At 35.4% G+C, this 20,213-nt stretch overlaps 1 protein-coding gene across 1 annotated transcript in view; it reads left to right on the top strand.

Annotated features, from left to right (window-relative positions):
* The window catches only part of brinp2 (bone morphogenetic protein/retinoic acid inducible neural-specific 2), a 65,219-nt gene that overhangs the window by 14,260 nt on the left and 30,746 nt on the right, over nt 1-20,213 (top strand). Inside the window, exons 3-5 of the mRNA XM_067363293.1 lie at nt 1,036-1,217; nt 12,738-12,843; nt 18,963-19,199. Of these exons, the coding sequence (XP_067219394.1) occupies nt 1,036-1,217; nt 12,738-12,843; nt 18,963-19,199 (525 nt within the window). The remainder of the gene's footprint in view (nt 1-1,035; nt 1,218-12,737; nt 12,844-18,962; nt 19,200-20,213) is intronic.

Below are 20,213 nucleotides of genomic sequence, written 5' to 3'. Positions count from 1 at the left end.
TTTAGTCAAGATTACAGTTTATAAATAAGTTTATCATAGATCCAGTCATCATTTCTTTTAAGTCTTTTACCTTTTTAATCATCTTTTTGCCTTCGCTAATTCAATGAAAATGGTCCTGCGGTGTGAGAAATTGATTTTTATGCAACGGATTAGTAGTAAAGATTTTTTTTTTTTTAATATTCCATGTGAAGGAAGGTATTATATCAGCAATTTACAAGAATTATATGTTTCAGGTAAAGTTTCCAGCATTATATAAATAAACAAATAAATGTATTTACTATTACATACACAGATACTGACATCCTTGGCATAAGTTTAGCCATTATCAGACATTAATTTTCTCTTCTCCCTCTGGCACCCAAATAATAAGTAGGGCAGCATGTCCCTGTTGTGAGTTCAAACCTTTCAATGTGTCTCCAGCAAAATGTTGCAAGTTACCGACACTAATTATGATGTCACTTATTGGTGTATGTATGCAGTGAAGCTGCAGAACTTCAGCGACAGGGGAGACAAATGAAGTGGTAAAGCTAGAGTGAACGTTGGTAATTAACAACTCAAAGCAAAGGAAATGGGGGACTGTGCTATTGCGTGCATACTAATCACTGAAACTCAAGCTCAGCACATACAGGTTCAGGAGATGCTCCTCAGCCCAGACAAGAATATTTCTCTGAATTTCAGGCTTAGCCAAAGATCAAAAATAGCATTTAAAAAAAAAAAAAAAAAAAACTAAGATCTTCAGAAGAAATGTACTGTTATAACAACCTCCCTTTGGGATAAACTTCCTTTCGTGTGCACCCTTTTCCTTCCTTCAAAATCATTATTTCTTCTCTGCCTTAAATTCTGTGATTCATATTTAACAAAGCCTTGAAAAACTCATCCACAGTTCATGTTAAACGACTGTATGAAAGACATATGATAGTACACTCTGACAGTCAGAGCAGAACTCACTGTCGTTTTGCTGAACATTGTCCTTGGAAAGTGAAGACTTTATATATTTGGTCTCATGGTTTGGTTTCTGCACGCATCTTTCCTAAGGGGAGGAATCACTCACGATCTTCTTGGACAAACAGAAGCTGAGCAAAAAGTCAGAGGGCAACGGAAACAGCTCCGTGGTCTCCCTAGAAATCTTGCACCAGTTGGCGGCGTCATACTTCACAGACAGAGAGAGCACCCTGCGAAGACTCCACCACCTGCAGATCGCTACATCTGCCATCAAGGTAACAGACGACTCAGCTTCTTCCTTTTTAATCCAACCCAAACTCATTGGACATTTCTGCTAAATTATGTTGCTTCTTGGTGAAACATCCAGTGGATGGAACTAAAAGCATGTACAATTTTCTCAAAAACAGATGAATGCGAATTGGTAAAAATGTTATGTTAGTTGTTGTACGTATTGTGGCAGTTCGTAAATTAAATTTCCAGTGAGTGGTGCTCAAAGGTTAATGCTTTATCACATTTAAAGGGTTAGTTCACCCATAAATGAAAATTCTGTCATTGATTACTAGGACTTGCATAGACTAGTCGAGTAGTCGAGAGATCGACTACTTCAAACACTAGTTGGCGCTGTCGGAAACAATCGACTACTCAAGCGTGCCTTAATCATAAATGATTTTTTTTAAAAGAGAGATACGTCACAATATTGTAAATCTTTCCATTTTAAACCAAAAAGGGGAGCCAATGGATATCTCACAAGAAGCAACGTGCAAACTTTGCGCAAGAGTTATGAAAGCTTAACCTCAGTCAGTATTCAAAGTGAAAGTGAAAAGTGACGGAGCTGTCTGACGCTGCATTAACGGAGCATATTCTCTCAGAGATGAATTTCAACATAATATGCTGATAACGGTATATAACTGTCTTCATTTATTCCATCATTTTTCTTGTTGCCCGTATATATAGTGAAACAATGAGAAGAATAGTATTTCATGTTAGGTTGTATTTTTTTTAAGTCTGTGCTTGAAGTAGCTCTTAATTTTCATTGATGACTGCAGTCAGTGTTAGGAAATATTATAGACTTAATAATTTTAATTAGAGGCCTATAATTCATTGTATAATAGACCTAAAAACATTTTCAAAGATGAGCTAATAACCTGATCTTTTATTATCCTCACAGCACGTCAGTTATATGGTGATGTGCTATGAAATTATTGCGGGGCAAATTTATTAATATTAGGCTAATTTAATAATAAACATAGCCTAATCTAATAGTAAAATCCTCTTAATATTGCCAATATTTGATGCTTTTGACAATATCTCTGGCTATCGTCGATACATGATCATCATCTGTCGATGCAACCCGGGTTATTGCGGGTTTATTTGGCTTTACTCTGTTACATGAAAATTAAAATATGTAATGTCATAATTATAATGTTTTGATAGTTTACTTATAATTGTTGCATTAGGCTATGAATTAATAAACATTTATTGATAAGAACTATTTCATGTCTTTTCATTTACAGTAGCATGAACCACGAGAAGTCGAGTAACTCGAGTATTATTTTGATAAGATATCGTCTAGGAGGAAACCAGTAGTCGTGCATCCCCTATTAATTACTCACCCTCATGTTGCTCCAAACTCATAAGACCTTCGTTCATTTTCGAAACACAAATTTAGATATTTTTGATGAAATCCGTGGCCTCCAATAGACTGCAACAAAAGGCCCAGAAAGGTAGTAAAGACATTGTTAAAATAGTCCATGTGACTACAGTGGTTCAACCTTAATGTTATGAAGTGAAGAGAATACTTTGTGCGCAAAAAACAAAACAAAAATAATGACTTTATTCAACAATTTCTTGCCGGCATTCTGACGTAGAACCTGGAAGCTCTGCACTGTGTTTACTACATTAGGAGACTAACATGAAAGAGAAGAAACTGTTGAATAAAGTCGTTATTTTTGTTTGTTTACCATGTGAGCTAATGAGCAAGTTTACTATGTCAAAATAGCCATACATTCTGTATAGACCTTAGTCAGGTTAGACGCCATATTGAATTCAACATGGATGAAAATGAGGCTGTGAGGGATAGACTTACAGTCATTACAATGGAAAGCACTGTATACATGATCATATAATTTTCATAACTCACAAACTGTTTTTGTCTACTCAAAGTTTTTTTTTTTTTTTTTTTTTTTCAGAAAGATGTTTCATCAGTTGAACAGTCAGTATGTTACAACAGTGCAATCCATTAAACATGCTGTACTTCTATCCCTCACAGCCTTGTTTTCATTCCTGTCAAAAATTAAACATGGCACTACCCTGACTAAGTTCTATGGAGCTGATTATGTGCTGCAAACATCAAGATGTATTAAAAGTGCTTTGAGGTCATAACATAGTATTGTGCAAGGAACCGCAAGAAGTGATCTTTATTTGAAGTCTTTATTAACTGATCATCTTTTCAGAGTGATAATTAACTTAATTTTACATTGATCTAATGTAAAAGTTTTCCAGTTCTCTGTTGCTTCTCTATGCGTGCTGATTGTTGTTTATCAATATCGTTCGTATAGGCGTTTGAGATGTATGTTTGTTGCCATGGTAAATCTTTAGCAATTAAGGTCCTTACATTTGCAGCGATGCCATTTCCATGATGTGTCAAGTGGCCCTTGGTCTTACTCACAGCTGCTGAGTGGGTGTAGAAATTCTAGTGACTGCAGCATCATGATTCCTTCAGAAGGAGCTCTGCATGACATTATGCTGCTTAAATGAGACAAATATCCTTGACTTTTAATCAAGATATGCACCTGCTTGCATATTATTATAGTTTTTATACAAGAATTAAGAATAATTATAGTTTTATATAAGAAATATGTATTTTGGGGTTGGAGATGCTTTCTCAAACTCAAAGGATATTTCTCACTTGCTAAAAAATCATATTACGTTATACATTGTCTTTTTTAAATACAACTGCTTTAGAGGGTAAGCAGTGAAAAAAATTATGACAAAATTAGCTTTTATTAATATGTTTATGAGTTTTTGCTTAGTATTCGACTTACTAATTACATAAACATACTTTTACCGCAATCGATCCAAGGCACACTTGCCAACATCGCAAAAGCTGATCATGCAATATTCCTGATGCACTATACTGTGATCGTCTTTTGTTAGTCGTAGTATCGCTGGCTAGTCAAAATGAAGTATGCCATTTTTATGCTCTGTCAGACACCGTCAAAGACAAACTTTCTACATAGCGTATTCAATCCTGTGAAGAAGAGTTTCAGCCTCAAAAATAAAGTGCATGAAATGAAAGCAAGATGAAATAGGAACAGGAACGGTGGCTCTGTGGGAAGATAATGACTTTCTCTTTGGGCTTCAACATGCTTTTCATTAGCTGAGCTTTCCCTACACAACATTGGCGGAGAAGTTCAATTTAACACGTACGATTTCATTTCAATATGACCACGGACCTGCACACTCATCTGCATGTATTTGCAGCAAATGCGTACTAGATGTGAAACTCTTTGGATCGGGATTGCCAAATGCATCACGTTATTCAAATTAGCATAGATGTACCATTTTGTAAACATATTATATGCTTGTGCATGAGAATAGTGTCCATGGCAACAGTAAAGGGCACTTTGTGACAGACAGACCTCATCAAATGTCGGTAAAATTGTTTTGGTGTACACCTCTGAAGTGTTTTCAGAGAGCCTTTCTAGCATCACTTTAGGGAGCAATCTGTCCTGCCAGGTGTTTTTGTCTGGGGAGAGCTAATGAGACGTTACGGGGCTATAGGGCCCACCTTTCACTGCTTTCTTCCTGCACCCTGTGTGCAAATCAGCCTGATGAATTGGGCACCACAGCAGAAGTGGGTTATAGCGGGCTCATCAATAATGCTATAAAGGATGATCAATTACACCCTCCGCTCAGAAACGAAGTGCAAAAGCACACCAGGAAGAGGCTTCCGGGGGACAGCACTTTGCCTTGGTGTAATCAGATACCACTTAAGACCAAAAATAGCCTGAGAGCCCAAGGCAGGTTTGCAGGAACAAACAGTCCTGAGATTATCTGGTCTTCACGGATCAACGGTAAAATTTACACACGCTTTAGAGATTCAATATCAGTGCATCTACATGTAATTTCATAAAGTTTTCCATTCAGTCCAGATCTACAACTAGACTCTCGCCCCTCTCTGTAATATAACCATTTGTCATAATGACATACTATTAACAGTCACCTCTGTGTAGGACACGGATCTCAGAGTTACCGCCAAAGCTATGGCCGAGTACATGAGAAGCATATAATTGTAAAGACCATGTTAAAAGACTAGGTACATGTCATTAAAGGTGACACTTCTTTAAACACGTAAGGACGTCTCACTTGTCCAAAGGGTACTGGAGTGAAAATGAAAGGCACTGCTCCATTACACAGAATCAATGCAAAACATACAATCACACTTGGTTCTGTTAACCTTTCTTACATGTTCATTCTTCTGCCAACGCGGACAGAACACCTTTCTAAAATGCACAGACAGTGTTTTCTGCCCTACACACATCGCCCTGCAAAACACACATCGAGACCAGTGTTATCTGAACAACAAAAAACAAATGAATATTAGGCTATGCATCGGTTCTTTTTAATGCATCAAAAACACAGTGCTAGTCCAAATCCAGAACAAATGACTCTTACGATCCAGTTCTTTTTGGCAAATCAAAAACATACAGCATGAACAGTGCACAAGGATTACCAAACAAATGATTCTTATTAGCCAGTTCTTTTTAGTGACTCAAAAACATACAGCATGACCAGTTTACTACAATTACCAAACTGTCAGGTCGATTCTTGAGAGCAGGTTCTACATGCAACATGAGCAGTTTACTATGATTACCATGCAAATGACTCTTCTCAACCAGTTATTTTTACTGAATCAACAAAATATTAACAAACATTAGCTCTTATGGACCTGGTTTCACAAAAAGGGCTTAGATTAAGCCAGGAGTTGGTCTTAATTCCACCAAAATTACCCAGAACAATTTGTCCCAAGAACTTTCGTCCCCCCAGACCTATTGCTAGCTGTGTTTCCATAGCGGTCTTAAGTTCTGTGACGTAGGACTGTGCACGACTTTCCAGGTCCCGCTGGATTTCGTCCTCCGCATATAAGCTTAATAAATCCTGAACCTCATCGTCAGTCCATTGGTCTTATTTTTCAAAATGCTGTGTGAACTCAACCAATCAGCATGTTCAGCACTCAAGTCTTATATTTTTAATGTACAACATAATTCAAGACATTGGTCTGATTCAAAAGGGAATCAGAAGGCCAAATCCTGACTGGACAAGGAGGAGGAGCTAGGGATGGAGGAGGGTAATTAGCTCCTGAGAAATGCGATAGCTGCTGATAATACTGAAGGACTTTATATATGGATGCTGTGATAAGCGGTGTATTCCGATAGGTAGACGTGAGTCACCTAATGCGAGCTTGACTGACGTGACTAACGCTACGTTTGATTCATATAACTATAATCACTGGCTTCTGGTAACAGCCGTACATAAGTCTAGTTCCGGAGGAAGAGTGACCTCTGACCTGATGCTTGACATATTGACGAATGTGGAAGCGCAGAGGATAGAGCAAAATAAAACACCGGTCACGAATTAGAAGTCTAAAACGATGAATTTTTAAAGGGAAATGTTGGAGGAGCTTGAGTTTGTTGCCCATCCCTATTTGTTTGAAATGTAAGAGGCGTCTTCTCTCACCTAAGCTTACACTACTCCTACGTCATACGTCGGGTCAGAGGTCACTCTTCTGCTGGAACTCGTCTTGTGTACGGCCATTACCGGAAGCCAGTGATTATAGTTTATAATGTTATAAATATGTATATTCCCTTCAGAGGGCCTTTATTAACCACCTGAAGCTGTATGGATTACTTTTATGATCAATGGATGCACTTTTTTGGACTTCAAAATCTAGCATACCATTCACTGCCATTATAAAGCTTGGAAGAGCAAGAATAATATAATTTAACTCTGTTTGTGTTTGACTGAAAGAAGAAAATCATAAACACCTAGGATGACTTAAGGGCAAGTAAATTATGGGATCATTTTCAATTTTTGGGTGAACTAACCCTTTAAGCCTTGTCTGTGAATCCAGACAATTATTCTTTTTAGTGAATCAAGTACACACAGGATGAACAGTACTGGCGACTAGCAAACAATTGACTCTTATGAGGCTTTTATTTTTAGTGTATCCAAAACATAATATAAAGATTGCAATTACTGGATTGCATTTACAAGTACATTGGAGTTCCATTTAAATACTAAATACTATGGAACATACATATGGTGCTAATTCAGTACAATGGTATATGTAATGGTGACATAAATAACATGGAACTGACCGCCACAGTATTTTTTTTTTTGTAAGGGTGAATTGTAAGGTGTTTTTTTTTTTTTTTTTTGTCTGAGTGCATGAATGTAAATGAGCACCAGTATTTAAAGGAGGGGGCTCAGAACTCTGCACCATTTATGTCAAGAGCCGCCTCCAGATTGTTGGCACTGGTCAAGCGACCTGACAGTGCTGTATAATCAACATCAGCTGTCAAATTCAATGAAGCTCAGAATCTGCACTTAAAATCCTGTCACATGTCATGAACTCCTAAACTGCTTTCAGAGCGCATCTGCAGTCTTTAGCCAACTGTGCCTTCCACAGCGGAGGCAGAGGCATTTTTGACAAATGAGTCAACTTGATATGCATTCCTCCAGCATTTCAATTGACAAAGAATAGGCTGCATTCAATGGACTGTGGGAGTTTTCAGGGCCTGTGGATGATGTGAGATTTTAGAGAAATGGAGAGGAGACTACTGTACCCCAGGTATTCATTTCCTTTGTTATGCCCTTAAGAAAAGCATGCAGAAGGAAGCTGTGGAAACACAGCTCCGGTAAATATAAGATCAACAACAAAACATGACACTCTCCGAGGAAGCAGGGTGGAAAATGTGGGATTGCAGTGTTATCCGGTTGTTTTGTCAGGTATGATATCATTCCTTAAAAAGATGTCAATATTAAGTGCAGCTGATAAAACGTATACACATTTGGGGAGGAAAAACAGCAGGGTGACAAGTAAACAAGAGATTTTGTTAGGCTTAGCATGGAATAGCTGGCTGTATTTGTTTATTCATCATTTGTTCATACGGATGTGTGTGGTTGTGTGTGTGTGTGTGTGTGTGTGTGTGTGTGTATGTATATATGTGTATAGATAGATAGATATGTTAATTTAATAGGAGAAAATAGTTATTTCAAATTGTAATAATTTTTCACAATATTGCTGTTTTTACTCCATTTTGGATAATAAAAAAAAAAATGCAGCCTTGGTGAGCATAAGAGACTTCCTTGGGATGTGTGATCATTTTAGATAAATTTTAGATCAGCACTAATATATAGTTCTCTCTTTATGTACATGTTAGGCTCAGTATATAAGACCTCGAACACACTTGAGAAAAATAATAATAATAAAAAAAATTTGGAATGATTTCCTCATTTGCAGGAGAAGAATGCAGGTTTTGTGAAGACGGTTACACAGATTAGTGTCTGGTTTTATGCGCGAGGTAAACAGCCTGGAGTCCTATTGGGATCAGAGCAATTGAGCTGCAGTAAGCAATCATAAATGACAAGAGATCTAATGAGATACTGCAGTGGGACAGGGTGCGGAGGAGGGCATGTGTGCGACACTTCAGAAAAGAGACAGTAGTTCATAAATTAATGATAAAGTGTGCTTGTGTATGTGCACATATTATGATAAATGTTTATGCTCTCACTAAACCTGTCATCATCATACAGACTCCATGTAATCTCCCCGTTTACAGTATGTAAAGATTTTTTAAATATTAATTTGTTTAAATTCATGTGTTAATAAATAGTGACACATAAGAAGGAGAGTTAATGTGAAAAAACGTGGCATCATTAATCAATGACAGTGTAGGGGCGAGTTACTTCAGAAACATGTCAGATCAAAAATAATTCATCATAACATCCACTGAAGAATATTTTAAATCCAACAGAGAGAGAGAAAAGAAAAATACAAGTTACTCATTTGATGTATATGGGTCATTGATGAATAAGGTTTTTAAAAGTGTAAAAAAAACATAATGGAGATATTATTATTATTATTAATAGAGATATAATTATTATTAATAGAGATAAAATATAATTTAATTAAGTGTAAACAATGAGATTATGTGGTTTTTATAATCAATTAACACTGCTTTTGTCATTTTTTACAAAATTTGTCACCAATAAAGTCCAAATTTCGTTTTTACCGAATAACACTTTTGGTTATACCAAATGACGATATTCAACATGTTCTCCAACCAATACGACCATATAGGTCGTTTGTCACTTCCCTGAAATACGACTCATAGAAGCGTTTACTAAAGTGGCGCCCCTATCGACAACAGGACACTTCCATTTTAATTCATGAAATACGACCCATAGGAGCTTTTGTTTTCATTTTAATGCATTGTTCCCTTTTATCTGCATCAGGTTTCGGGTTTCGCAAAGCTCAGCTGGCAGAGCATTGCAATAACAATATGCAATCATGTGATCATACGATCGTGGGTTCAATCCCAGGGAACACATGTGCTCATAAAGTGTAAATGCACTATAAATCACTAAGGTTAGGTTTAGGGATGGGGTAGGTATAGTCATTAATACAATTTAATTTTTGTAAATGGAAATAGGATAAATAGTGTAAAAAGTCCACACATTGCATTTAAATGAACACACATTTTGATTGGTAATGACAGTCATACGTCATTTCATGACGACAGACGTAACACGACACTCTCATTATTTTTACGCCCACTAGAGGGCGCATGATTTCAAAATGTAAATATACAGTAGGTCGTAATATGGTGCTTAAAAAACGACCTATAGGACAGTCTGCGATATTATTCAACAATGCTAACAGGCTGATATATAGCTAGCTAGCAAAAGGACAATCAAACATTTTATATTCAGTTCAAGTTTTTAAAATATGTTTTATAGCGGTTGTTTTGAATGACCTGCTACACTTAAATACACGCTAACGCTCATATTTATAAAAGCGGTCTTTGATGTGAAAAAGTCGTACGCAGACGTACACACATTTCACATTTGAAAAAGAGGCATACACTCGTTTTCTGTGTGTACATTCATTCTATAAATCACACGTACGCACATCTGAGTAATGATTGTAAGATCAAATTTAGGATGGTTTCTGCGCAACATTTTATATATAAGGCCCCAGATGTTTCGGGACATGCGTATGAGCAAGTAAAAAAAAACATTTTTTTCAAAAAAAAAGTTAGTTACTTTGCTTCATGACCATGTGGTCCTTTGCAGGTGCCTGAATGATGTCATATCCTGTCACATGATATTGACCGCATGACTTGATCCAAAATGGTCCCTTTATATTGGTTACTCTGAATGACATCAATGAAATCCATTTTTCTGGACATTCTTTCTTATAAGATGGCAACGACTTATACACATAATTTTATATATTTATTTATAATAAATATATACATTTATTACATTTTAAGATATTTTAATCAAAAATTAAATGGCTGTATTGGCCAAAATCTTTAAAATATCTTTATATGTAGCAAAATATAATTAAAACCTTTTGGATTCAATAAAAGAGATCTAGTTGTACTACCTTACATACTTTGGATGACATATCATTATTGTTATTAAGGACCTTGGACAAAAAAATGACCTGTCACGTCACTGACCCATATATAAAATTTATCCAAACTAATGATTATGGCGTTGTGAGGACATGGTCTCAAATCCACTGTATTTTGTTGGATTAGCTACAAAATTTAATTTTGAGACAAAGACCTGACAATGATGTGTAAAATCCAAAATTTTGTGACAACTGCTGTCAAAGCAGAGGCAGCACCAAGCTTCCAAAAGAGAAATTTCATAGAAGAAATCTGTTTGTGCTGGTGAAATATTTGCAAGATATTTCAGAGCATTTTACAGGCTTTAAACATGGACAACATTTTGTGAATGCAGGATATACATGCTTTTATTTTTAACCGCCTTTTTTATTTATTAGCTATAAATAATGTCTTCAGGAAACATAGTTATAATGGAATCCAAAGCCAAGTTACCTTGTGAAAAGAATTAATTCTGAATTCTTTATTCATTCAGAATTCATTAGAAAACCTGGCTACAAAATGAATGCACTACATTTACCAAGTGAAGCTGGCATATATTCTTGTTTCTTATTGACAAAAGATATCTAGTCATAGTCTACAGTGTCTGTAGTAGATATAAAAATAATAAAGATCACTTTCAGTATTAAACAGATTAGGTTATGATATAATATCCTGTCACGCTCGCAAACATTTTCATGAGCGTCAATGTTTCACACTTCATTTTGGACACAATTTAGTTAGCTTTGCTAAAATTTGTGAAGAGGATCAAATTGTAATTTAACAAGGTAACAGCAACCAGTTTTTTTCACATCATTTGAAACCATAAATATGTTGAGACAATATTCAACATTTACTGCTTTTGTGAGCTGTCAGGTTCTGAACAGTCTCTTTTCAACTAATTGAAACAAAAGCATTGTAGACGGTGTTGAAGTGATTATGGAGTTGAAATTATCCTATTCAGAGTCATTTACTAAAACAATTATCACAGGCAGTCGTGTGCCACCAGTGTGGGGGAAAAAACAAAACAGTCAATATGTATACATACAGTATATACATACACACAGTTTTTTGAATTAATCTTTTTTTTTTTTTTTTTGATAGTCATTGATTTATTAATTTTTGAAGCTACCTAGTGCTTAATGTATTTATCCAATAATTTATAAGCGCTTTATCTCATTAACTAATAGATTATTGATTTGTCAAGACACACTAATTGGGAAAGGATCCTATGGAAGTTTGTTTCTGCCACAGAATAAAAGAAATAAAAGATAATTGCGACTTTTTATAAACTCGCAATTGTAAGTTATGAAGTCAAATTCTGAGGGAAAAAAAATATTTTTCCTTACTTTATAACACAAAATTCTGACTTTATATCACTCAATCCTGATGTTATAACTCACAATTGAGTTTATTTAATGCAATTACGAGAAAAAAAGTCAGAATTGTGAGATAAAAAGTTGCAGTTGCGAGTTATAAAGTAGGAATTGTGAGATATAAACTCACAATTGCGAGTTATAAAGTCAGAATAGCGAGATATAAACTTGCAATTCTAAGAAAAAAGTCAGTCTTTTTGTGAGATAAAAAAGTCAGTCTTTTTGTGAGATAAAAAGTCGTAATTACCTTTTTTATTTTTTATTCAGTGGCAGAAACAAGCTTCCATAGGATTCCCATTAGGTACATCCATTTAAAAAAAATTAGAAAAATACAGCAATGCCACAGTATAAAAAGTCCCAGTTGAAATGGCAGGTCAGACACCTTATTTTAGAATAAAAAAAAGTCCCTTATAAATAACACTAGGGTCCGTTAAAAGAATTATGCCACTGCACATGGCTCACTGCTCTCTAGATTTGAAATTAATAATGCATTGGCACCTAACACTAGAGTCAATTTACTATTTCTATGATGCTCTGCAAAGTGAGCATTTTTGGAGAGCTGTGACATGCTGAAATGGGCTTTGGTGACATTTAGATATTGACTTTGGCTTATTGCACAGGCGTGTTGGTTTGTTTTAGACAACTGCATATGCTCAGCACTCTATCGCTTCTGAAGAGGAACAAACAGGTGCATGATTTCAACGATAATAAGGCATTAAAATATCTTCTTGTTTCCTAGGTAACAGAGACCAGAACAGGGCCTCTTGGATGCAGTAACTACGACAGCCTGGATTCCGTCAGCTCTGTCTTAGTGCACAGCCCAGAAAATAAAATCCATCTGAAAGGTATGACAGCAGTCTGGACCTCAGAAGAACAACACTGAATCTATGTCTGGTCTTACTTGTATCAGTTGCACTGGTGATGTACAACCAGAAGTTCTTTTTTTATATTGGGGTGGTGGGGGAGGGGGGGGGGGTATATTTACTGCAGAAACATACAAATTCATTCATCCTGGAGCCTAATTCAGAATTAACTGAATTTAAAAAAATGGTAAATATACAGTACCGGTCAAAAGTTTAGAAACATTACTCTGTATATATATATATTTTTTTTTTTTTTTTGAAGGAAGACAAAAAGCCTGCATTTATTTGTTTATTTATTTTGAAAAATGTAAAATTGTAATATGTGAAATATTATTACAATTTAAAATAATGTTTTTTTTTATTTTTTATTTTAATACACTTTAAAATATAATTTATTTCTGTGATGGCAAAGCTGAATTTTCATCAGTCATTACTCCAGTCTTCAGTGTCACATGATCCTTCAGAAATCATTCTAATATGATGGTTTTATACCGCTATTATCAATGTTGGAAACAGTTGTACTAATATTTTTTGGAACCCATGATATCTTTTTAAAAAGTTAAAAAGAACATTATTTATTCAAAATAGAAATCTTTTAAATAAGTCTTTACTATCACTTTTTTTTTTTTCAATTTAACACATTCTTGCTGAATAAAAGTATTAATTTCTTTCAAAAAATAAAATTACTGACCCCTAACTTTTGAACTGTAGTGTATATTGTTACACAATATTTATATTTTAAATAAATGCCATTATTTTTTTTTACTTTATTCATTAAAGAATCATGAAAAAGTATCAGTTTATAAAAAAAATTAACATTGATAATAAATCAGCATATTACAATATTTTCTGAAGGATCATGAGTAATGGCCTATGAAAATTCAGCTTTTCATCACAGATATAAATTATATTTTAAAGAATATTAAAATACCAAACCATTATTTTAAATTGTAATAATATTTTCTGTATTTTTGATAAAATAAATACAGGCAACATAAGAGACTTCTTTCAAAAACATTAAAAATAGTAATGTAATGTTTCCAAACCTTTGACCGGTATAGTATATTTTTCTTTTTCTTTCTTTTATCTGTAAGAGCTTTTGAGGAAGATGTGTTTATGTGAAAACTACATATCTACAAGAAAATCCAGAAGATTTAGCTTTTTTTAATAGATATTTGGTGAAATTGTCATCTTAACAACATGCATAAACAGCTGTCACATTTTGAATTCATTTTTCCACGCTAGTTCAGTACTGTCGCACAATCTGTTTCACATAACCACGCCCTTAGATGACACAAAAAGCAAACTCTGCCCATGGGAAGTTTGACTGGCATCTAAATGTACCGGTTCCGTTCCTGACCAGAATACATTATAATGAGGACCACGTCAAAAGTGTTCGAGGAACACATTACAGTATTACAATACAGTTTCCATGCTTTCAAAAAGCAAGTGAAGGGTAATCATAAGACAGGCATTTAGACTTGCATTAATTCAACTCACACTCTCACGACAGCAGTGTCACCACAAGTCAGAGGTGGTTGGAGCAGAAATAAAGAAACAGAGAAAGTAACAAGACTGAAAGGAGCAAAAAGGAAGGTTTTAAGCTGCTAGCCGTTGCTAATTATACACGTGGCCTGCGCCAATTTCCACTGCCTTCTTGACATTGACATTTAAATTGTCAACCCACTTAATACTGCCATCTCCTGAAGCAAGTTCCCTGCTGCCCAGATTCGTGTAACTACTTTAATGAGCTAGCCATAGGGTTCGGCACCAAAGCTTATCTTTTGCTGAGCACTTGGGAAAGGAAATGTGGGGGGGGGGGGGGGGGGTGGGCGGTTGTAGAGAGAAGAGTTTGGTCTTTATTTGTGTCACTTTCTGTTTCACTTTTTTTGGGACTTCCAAAACATCTTTGCAATCAAAGCACCATGTCCTTTCAGAGGGCAGAATTTAGACCCCTTCAAATTAGGACATCAAGCTGTCAATTCCGTAGATGACTGAAATAATCCACAGGAAAAATTCACGTTCCTCTAGTTCTTTTTAAAAAGACCGAGGACTCTGGAGGAGGGGGCACAAGAGCAGCTATTTAGCTGTCTCCGGTATGAAAGCCATCCAAGTCAGTCTCTTTTGTGAGGCTCCCCACACTGTTGGCTCTCTACCCAGCAGAAGCCAAAGCTTAAGACGAAGACTGCATCTAATTATGACTCTTGTTTTTCCACAATCTGACGGATAAATACTGAGGAACACATCATAAATATTCACACTGGGAAGGGAATTTAAAAAGGCTGAATATGAAGGCAAAACGCATTGATTCTTTCTTGAAGGCTGTCAGACCTGGTAAAGCTGTGAAGAGCGTTTTCTCACATAATATAATTAGCAGGTGTTCAGCACCCACAGCTGGGCTGTGAAATCTGAATCTTTCACTTACGTGGTGGAATAGCTGGTGGATTAATGTATTCAGCACTGAATGCTTTCGTAAGTAATTCATAGGTGAGTATCGATGCGAAGACCTTTGGAGATCAAATCTATAAAAATGAACAGAGGGGTTCTGCATTGATTTCTCTACATGTTATTAACAATCAAGGCCCAAAATTAACTAACTGGTTTGGTTCTTTCTTTCTTTTTTTCTTTTTGGAAAGAAATGAATACCTTTATTCAGCAAATAAGCATTAAATTGTTCAAAAGTGACAGTAAAGACTTCAAAAAAATCTATTATTTCAAATAAATTATGTTCTTTTGAACTTTCTATTTATCAAAATAATCCTGAAAAAAAATCTATCAGGGTTTCCACAAAAATATTAAGTGGCACAATTGGTTTCATAATTAATGATAAGAAGAAATTTTTTTGAGTAATAAATTAGCATATTAGAATGATTTCTGAAGGATCATATGATACTGTAGACTGGAGTAATGGTGCTGAAAATTCATCTTTGAATAAATTACATTTAAAGTCCCCCTGTAGTCAATAATTTTAACCCTTAAAACTCCTCTTTGATCACCAAAATTACGTTTAAATGTGAAAAAATTCTTAATGCCTTAAAATAGCTTGAATGTACTCATGTACCTCATTTAATATACATGGATCTATGAATATGATAATTAGCCCCCCTCCAATCACACGCTCGAGCTCAGACGAGATCCACTCGGTCAACTTACTGTGGTAAAAGCTGCACAATGGTATTGCTTTTTACAGCGTCGGACACATAACGGAATAGCGTTTGGTTTGTCTTAATTGTCTTGATTTTCACCACAGGGGGACATTAAAATATATTAAAATGGAAAACAGTTATTTTAATTTGTAATAATATTTCACAATATTACTGTTTTACTGTATTTTTGTATTAAAGAAATGCAGCGGTGGTGCACATAAGAGACTTCTTTCAAAAGCACTGGAAATTTTTACCACACAAACTTTTCAATGGTAGTGTACTACATTATATAAGATAAATATAATTATTTTAAAAAAGAAGAAAAAGAAAAAAGCCAAATGTTAAACACAGATTCATGACTTGTAAAGAAAAATGCAAAATTTCCACAATTCACCTGCTATTGGCAAGTGTGGCAAACAATTAATTTCGGACCCTGTTTACAATTGTACCATCTTGTTACCGCTTGTCCCAAATCACTCAAAAAATCAATAATTAGTTTTCCGGGCAAATGTCAATTCTTCCATTGCCTGCTATCAAAATATCTAATCGGGCAGGAGAATTTCGTGATAGCCTCATTGATTCCCTGTCTGCAGCGTGCTTGCCGTTCATGACAGAGGTTTACGGCCGAATGACCTTGCCACAGAGATTGTTGGTCTTTATTCATCCCATTACCCCATTACTGCGCTGACATAGCAGACCTCTCCGTCCCAAATACGACTCCCATCACTGATGCTGTTAGAGCAGTCAGGCTGTCTGTCTCTCTGACCCACTTTACATGCGCTCTGTTTCCCAACTCAGCCTGTCCTGTATTGTTGAGCTAATTCAAGGCTGTAAAACATTAGAAACAAACCTTCATTGCAGTGATATTTGTAAGTTTTGAAAATATTATTTAAAATATCAGACTGTTAAAAAAAAAAAAAAAAAAAAAAAGCGAAAGTGATAATACCCACCTATCATGTTCACAACAGTCTAGACATCTGGTTCACCACTTAAAGTCAAGTTTTAATTAAAATGCACTTGAAATTACACTGCAACTTGAACTTTGAAATGATGATCTGTGAGTGAGTCTGTGATTAGAAACCACTCAGATCGCTTAAATTAAAGATGCACCTCTGTGGACCTGTGACCCTCATTACACGTGCAGTGGATCTGTTAACTAATGGTCCAAAAATTAGGTTACTATTATTAAAAAAACCAAAAAAAAAAAAACCAATGGTTTACCTTAACAAATAAAAGCAACACACACATAAAAAAAATTTCTTTGTTAAACTGTTTTTGAAGCAATGTAAAAATATGAGACTACTTAGTGTACTTTGCTGTTTGCTTTAAGTAAAAAAAAAAAAGTCACTATATATACAGTTGGGTACAACGACGCTAAAGGTGCACCAGGGTAAAAGGCACATTCTCTTTTAAACCACAAGGAGGCGCAAAATAAATCAGCTTAGCACTTTATTTCACAACCACTTTTGATGATGCCCATGGAAATTTGTCTGACGAGATCACAGACAGCAACGCGAAGCTGCTAATTTTTATTTTTTTAATTCTTTTTTTTTTTTTTTTTGCAATTATTATGACAGGACAGTACGTTGACAGGAAGCAAAGTTGGAGAGAGAGTGGGGGACGGGATCGGTAAATGCCCATGAGCCGGGACTTGAACTGGGGACTCCTGAAGCGCAAATGCGCTATATGTGCCCACGTGGCATTTGCCGCCAACGATTCTGTGCTAATTTGATCTAATATTTAATGTTTTTTCAAATGTTGTAGATTTATCCAGCAAATGTGAATCAATAAAATTGACTATATTTTGAGACAAAGGTCTTGTTAATGATTTTCAGTTTTGTTCAAGGTAATTAAAGCAACAGTTTTTCAATAACGGAAGAATATGTAAAAGTATGGTGTTTGGGGTAAAAGGCACCCCTGCTGTTGAGGCTAAAGGCACAATAATTAACATGATAATAAATAGCTTGCTGACTTTTCCATTTGTTGACATGACATGGTTAGATTCAGTTGTCTGTCCTCCACCTTTGAGATAATCACCATATTTATAATGAAACCATCATATTTAAAGAATATGATATGAAACATATCATATAATAAAATATCATATTTATTTGTTGCTACTTAATTATTATGGGATCTCATTCAATGCTTTCAGAATCTTTACTTTTTTAAATAATGTTGTTTCTGTATTTGTATCATATTTATCGAACAAAAATTAGTTATTTTATCAAAATAAACCAAAAATAGTACAGTGATTTTTTTTGAGCAAGTATTAACTTAGACATTATTAAAAACATTATTTTAGCTAAAGTATTTGTATCAATTGTGCCTTTTGCCCATTGCTGGAGAGGCAACCCCACCTTGCCACCTCAAACATTTATACGTTTTTTTAGACAAACAAACCACTTTTATGAGTTATTTTCATACAAAATCTGTTGCTCCATCAATGTTCAATAAAAGCATATATATATTTTTTTCTGCAATCATACACTATGGGAGTTGTGAAAAGCAAATTTTTCCTAAGGTGTGCCTTTAGCCCCATTTTACCCTATATATAGTGCCACCTCATGCCACTGCATTATTGTATTGTTCTAAATGGAGACTTAAAATAGAAAACGTATTACTCTGAAAGACAGACGGTGTGAGGAGAGAGGAGAGGATAGCCAGAGGACAGATGATGGGTGGGTTCATAGTGGTGTCATATGACTCAGGGATTGATTTTTTATTTTTTATTTTTTTGGTGTTTATACGGGAATGCCAGACCTAGTGGTAATTTGAGATGTTGACCAAACATATAAGACTATAACAAATCCAAATACCATTCTGAATTTGTTTACCAACTTAGCAGCAGAAAAAGTGTTAAAAAATCTCTGTCTAGTCTTGGAATCAAATTTCAGTTTAGGTCACAGTCTAAAATGACAGTAAACAGATATTTCTCTCTTTTTCCACACACAGGTCTGCAGGATGTGCTTCCTGAGTTTCTACGGAATCGTTTTGTGGAGGCGGCGCTCAGTTACGTGGCGTGTAATTCAGAGGGCGAGCTACTGTGCCGCAACAATGACTGCTGGTGCCGCTGCTCCGCAAAGTTTCCTGATTGTAACTGCCCCTTTGCAGACATCAAAGCTATGGAGGAGAGTCTGCGTAAGAGCAAAGAGTCCTGGGTCAACCTCAACAATGACTTCATGGAGTCAGGTAGGTTAATCTGATGGCCATGGAAGTGTTAAAATCTCTTGTATAATCTCTGGGGTTAGACCTTTCCACACACAATTCAGGTCTTCACTTGATTAAATGGGAGAGTGGAACTTCTCAGGTTTAAAATGACAGGTAAATCACATTGGTATATCTCAGTCTTGACAAATGATTGATATACTGTCATATTCCCTCAGCAGCTGTTTCTCACAGAGTTCACTGCAGTGCAAACACATGCACTTTGCACATGAAAAAGGACATCAGAACTGAAAAGTCACTTAAGTCTACCGCTGCGCCACAGCTCCAGTAAAGCATCTTTTAATTACACTTACATTGATAATGCATGGGGTAATGCAGTAGAAATGGGCAGTGGCGTAATGGTTAAGGATCTGTGCTTCAAACACAAGGGCTGGAGGTACAATCCCATGTGTCCAAGGAAATGGGAAAGTTAACGAGCAAACAATCCTGCTCCGTTACCATTGTGTCCATAGGCAAAGCACTTAACCCCAAGGTGTACCTAGGGGATTGTCTCTGCAATTAGTGTACTGTATGCCGCTTTGGATGAAAAGCATCTGCTAAATGTTAAGTTCAAGAAACAACAACAACCCCTACAGACTAAATATATTAAAAAAGTCATTGTTATTCAATGTAAAAATAAAGAACTGCAGCTCCAAAAAGTATTTGGACACTTAAACATGTACACTACTTGGGGTCAGTACTCTCTCTCTCTATCTCTATCTATCTATCTATCTATCTATCTATCTATCTATCTATCTATCTATCTATCTATCTATCTATCTATCTATCTATCTATCTATCTATCTATCTATCTATCTATCTATCTATCTATCTATCTATCTATCTATCTATCTATCTATCTATCTATCTATCTATCTATCTATCTATCTGTCATGCCATCATGATTAAATTGCATAAAAATATATTCAAATAGAAAAGTTATTTTAAATTGTAATAATATTTCACCATATAACTGTTTTTTGAAAAATACTTACTGAG

This window comes from Chanodichthys erythropterus, chromosome 16 (genome assembly GCF_024489055.1).
Source record: "Chanodichthys erythropterus isolate Z2021 chromosome 16, ASM2448905v1, whole genome shotgun sequence".
NCBI classification, from domain to species: domain Eukaryota; kingdom Metazoa; phylum Chordata; class Actinopteri; order Cypriniformes; family Xenocyprididae; genus Chanodichthys; species Chanodichthys erythropterus.
The sequence above is the reverse complement of the archived record's forward strand: the minus strand, read 5'-3'. Positions and strand labels throughout refer to the sequence as shown.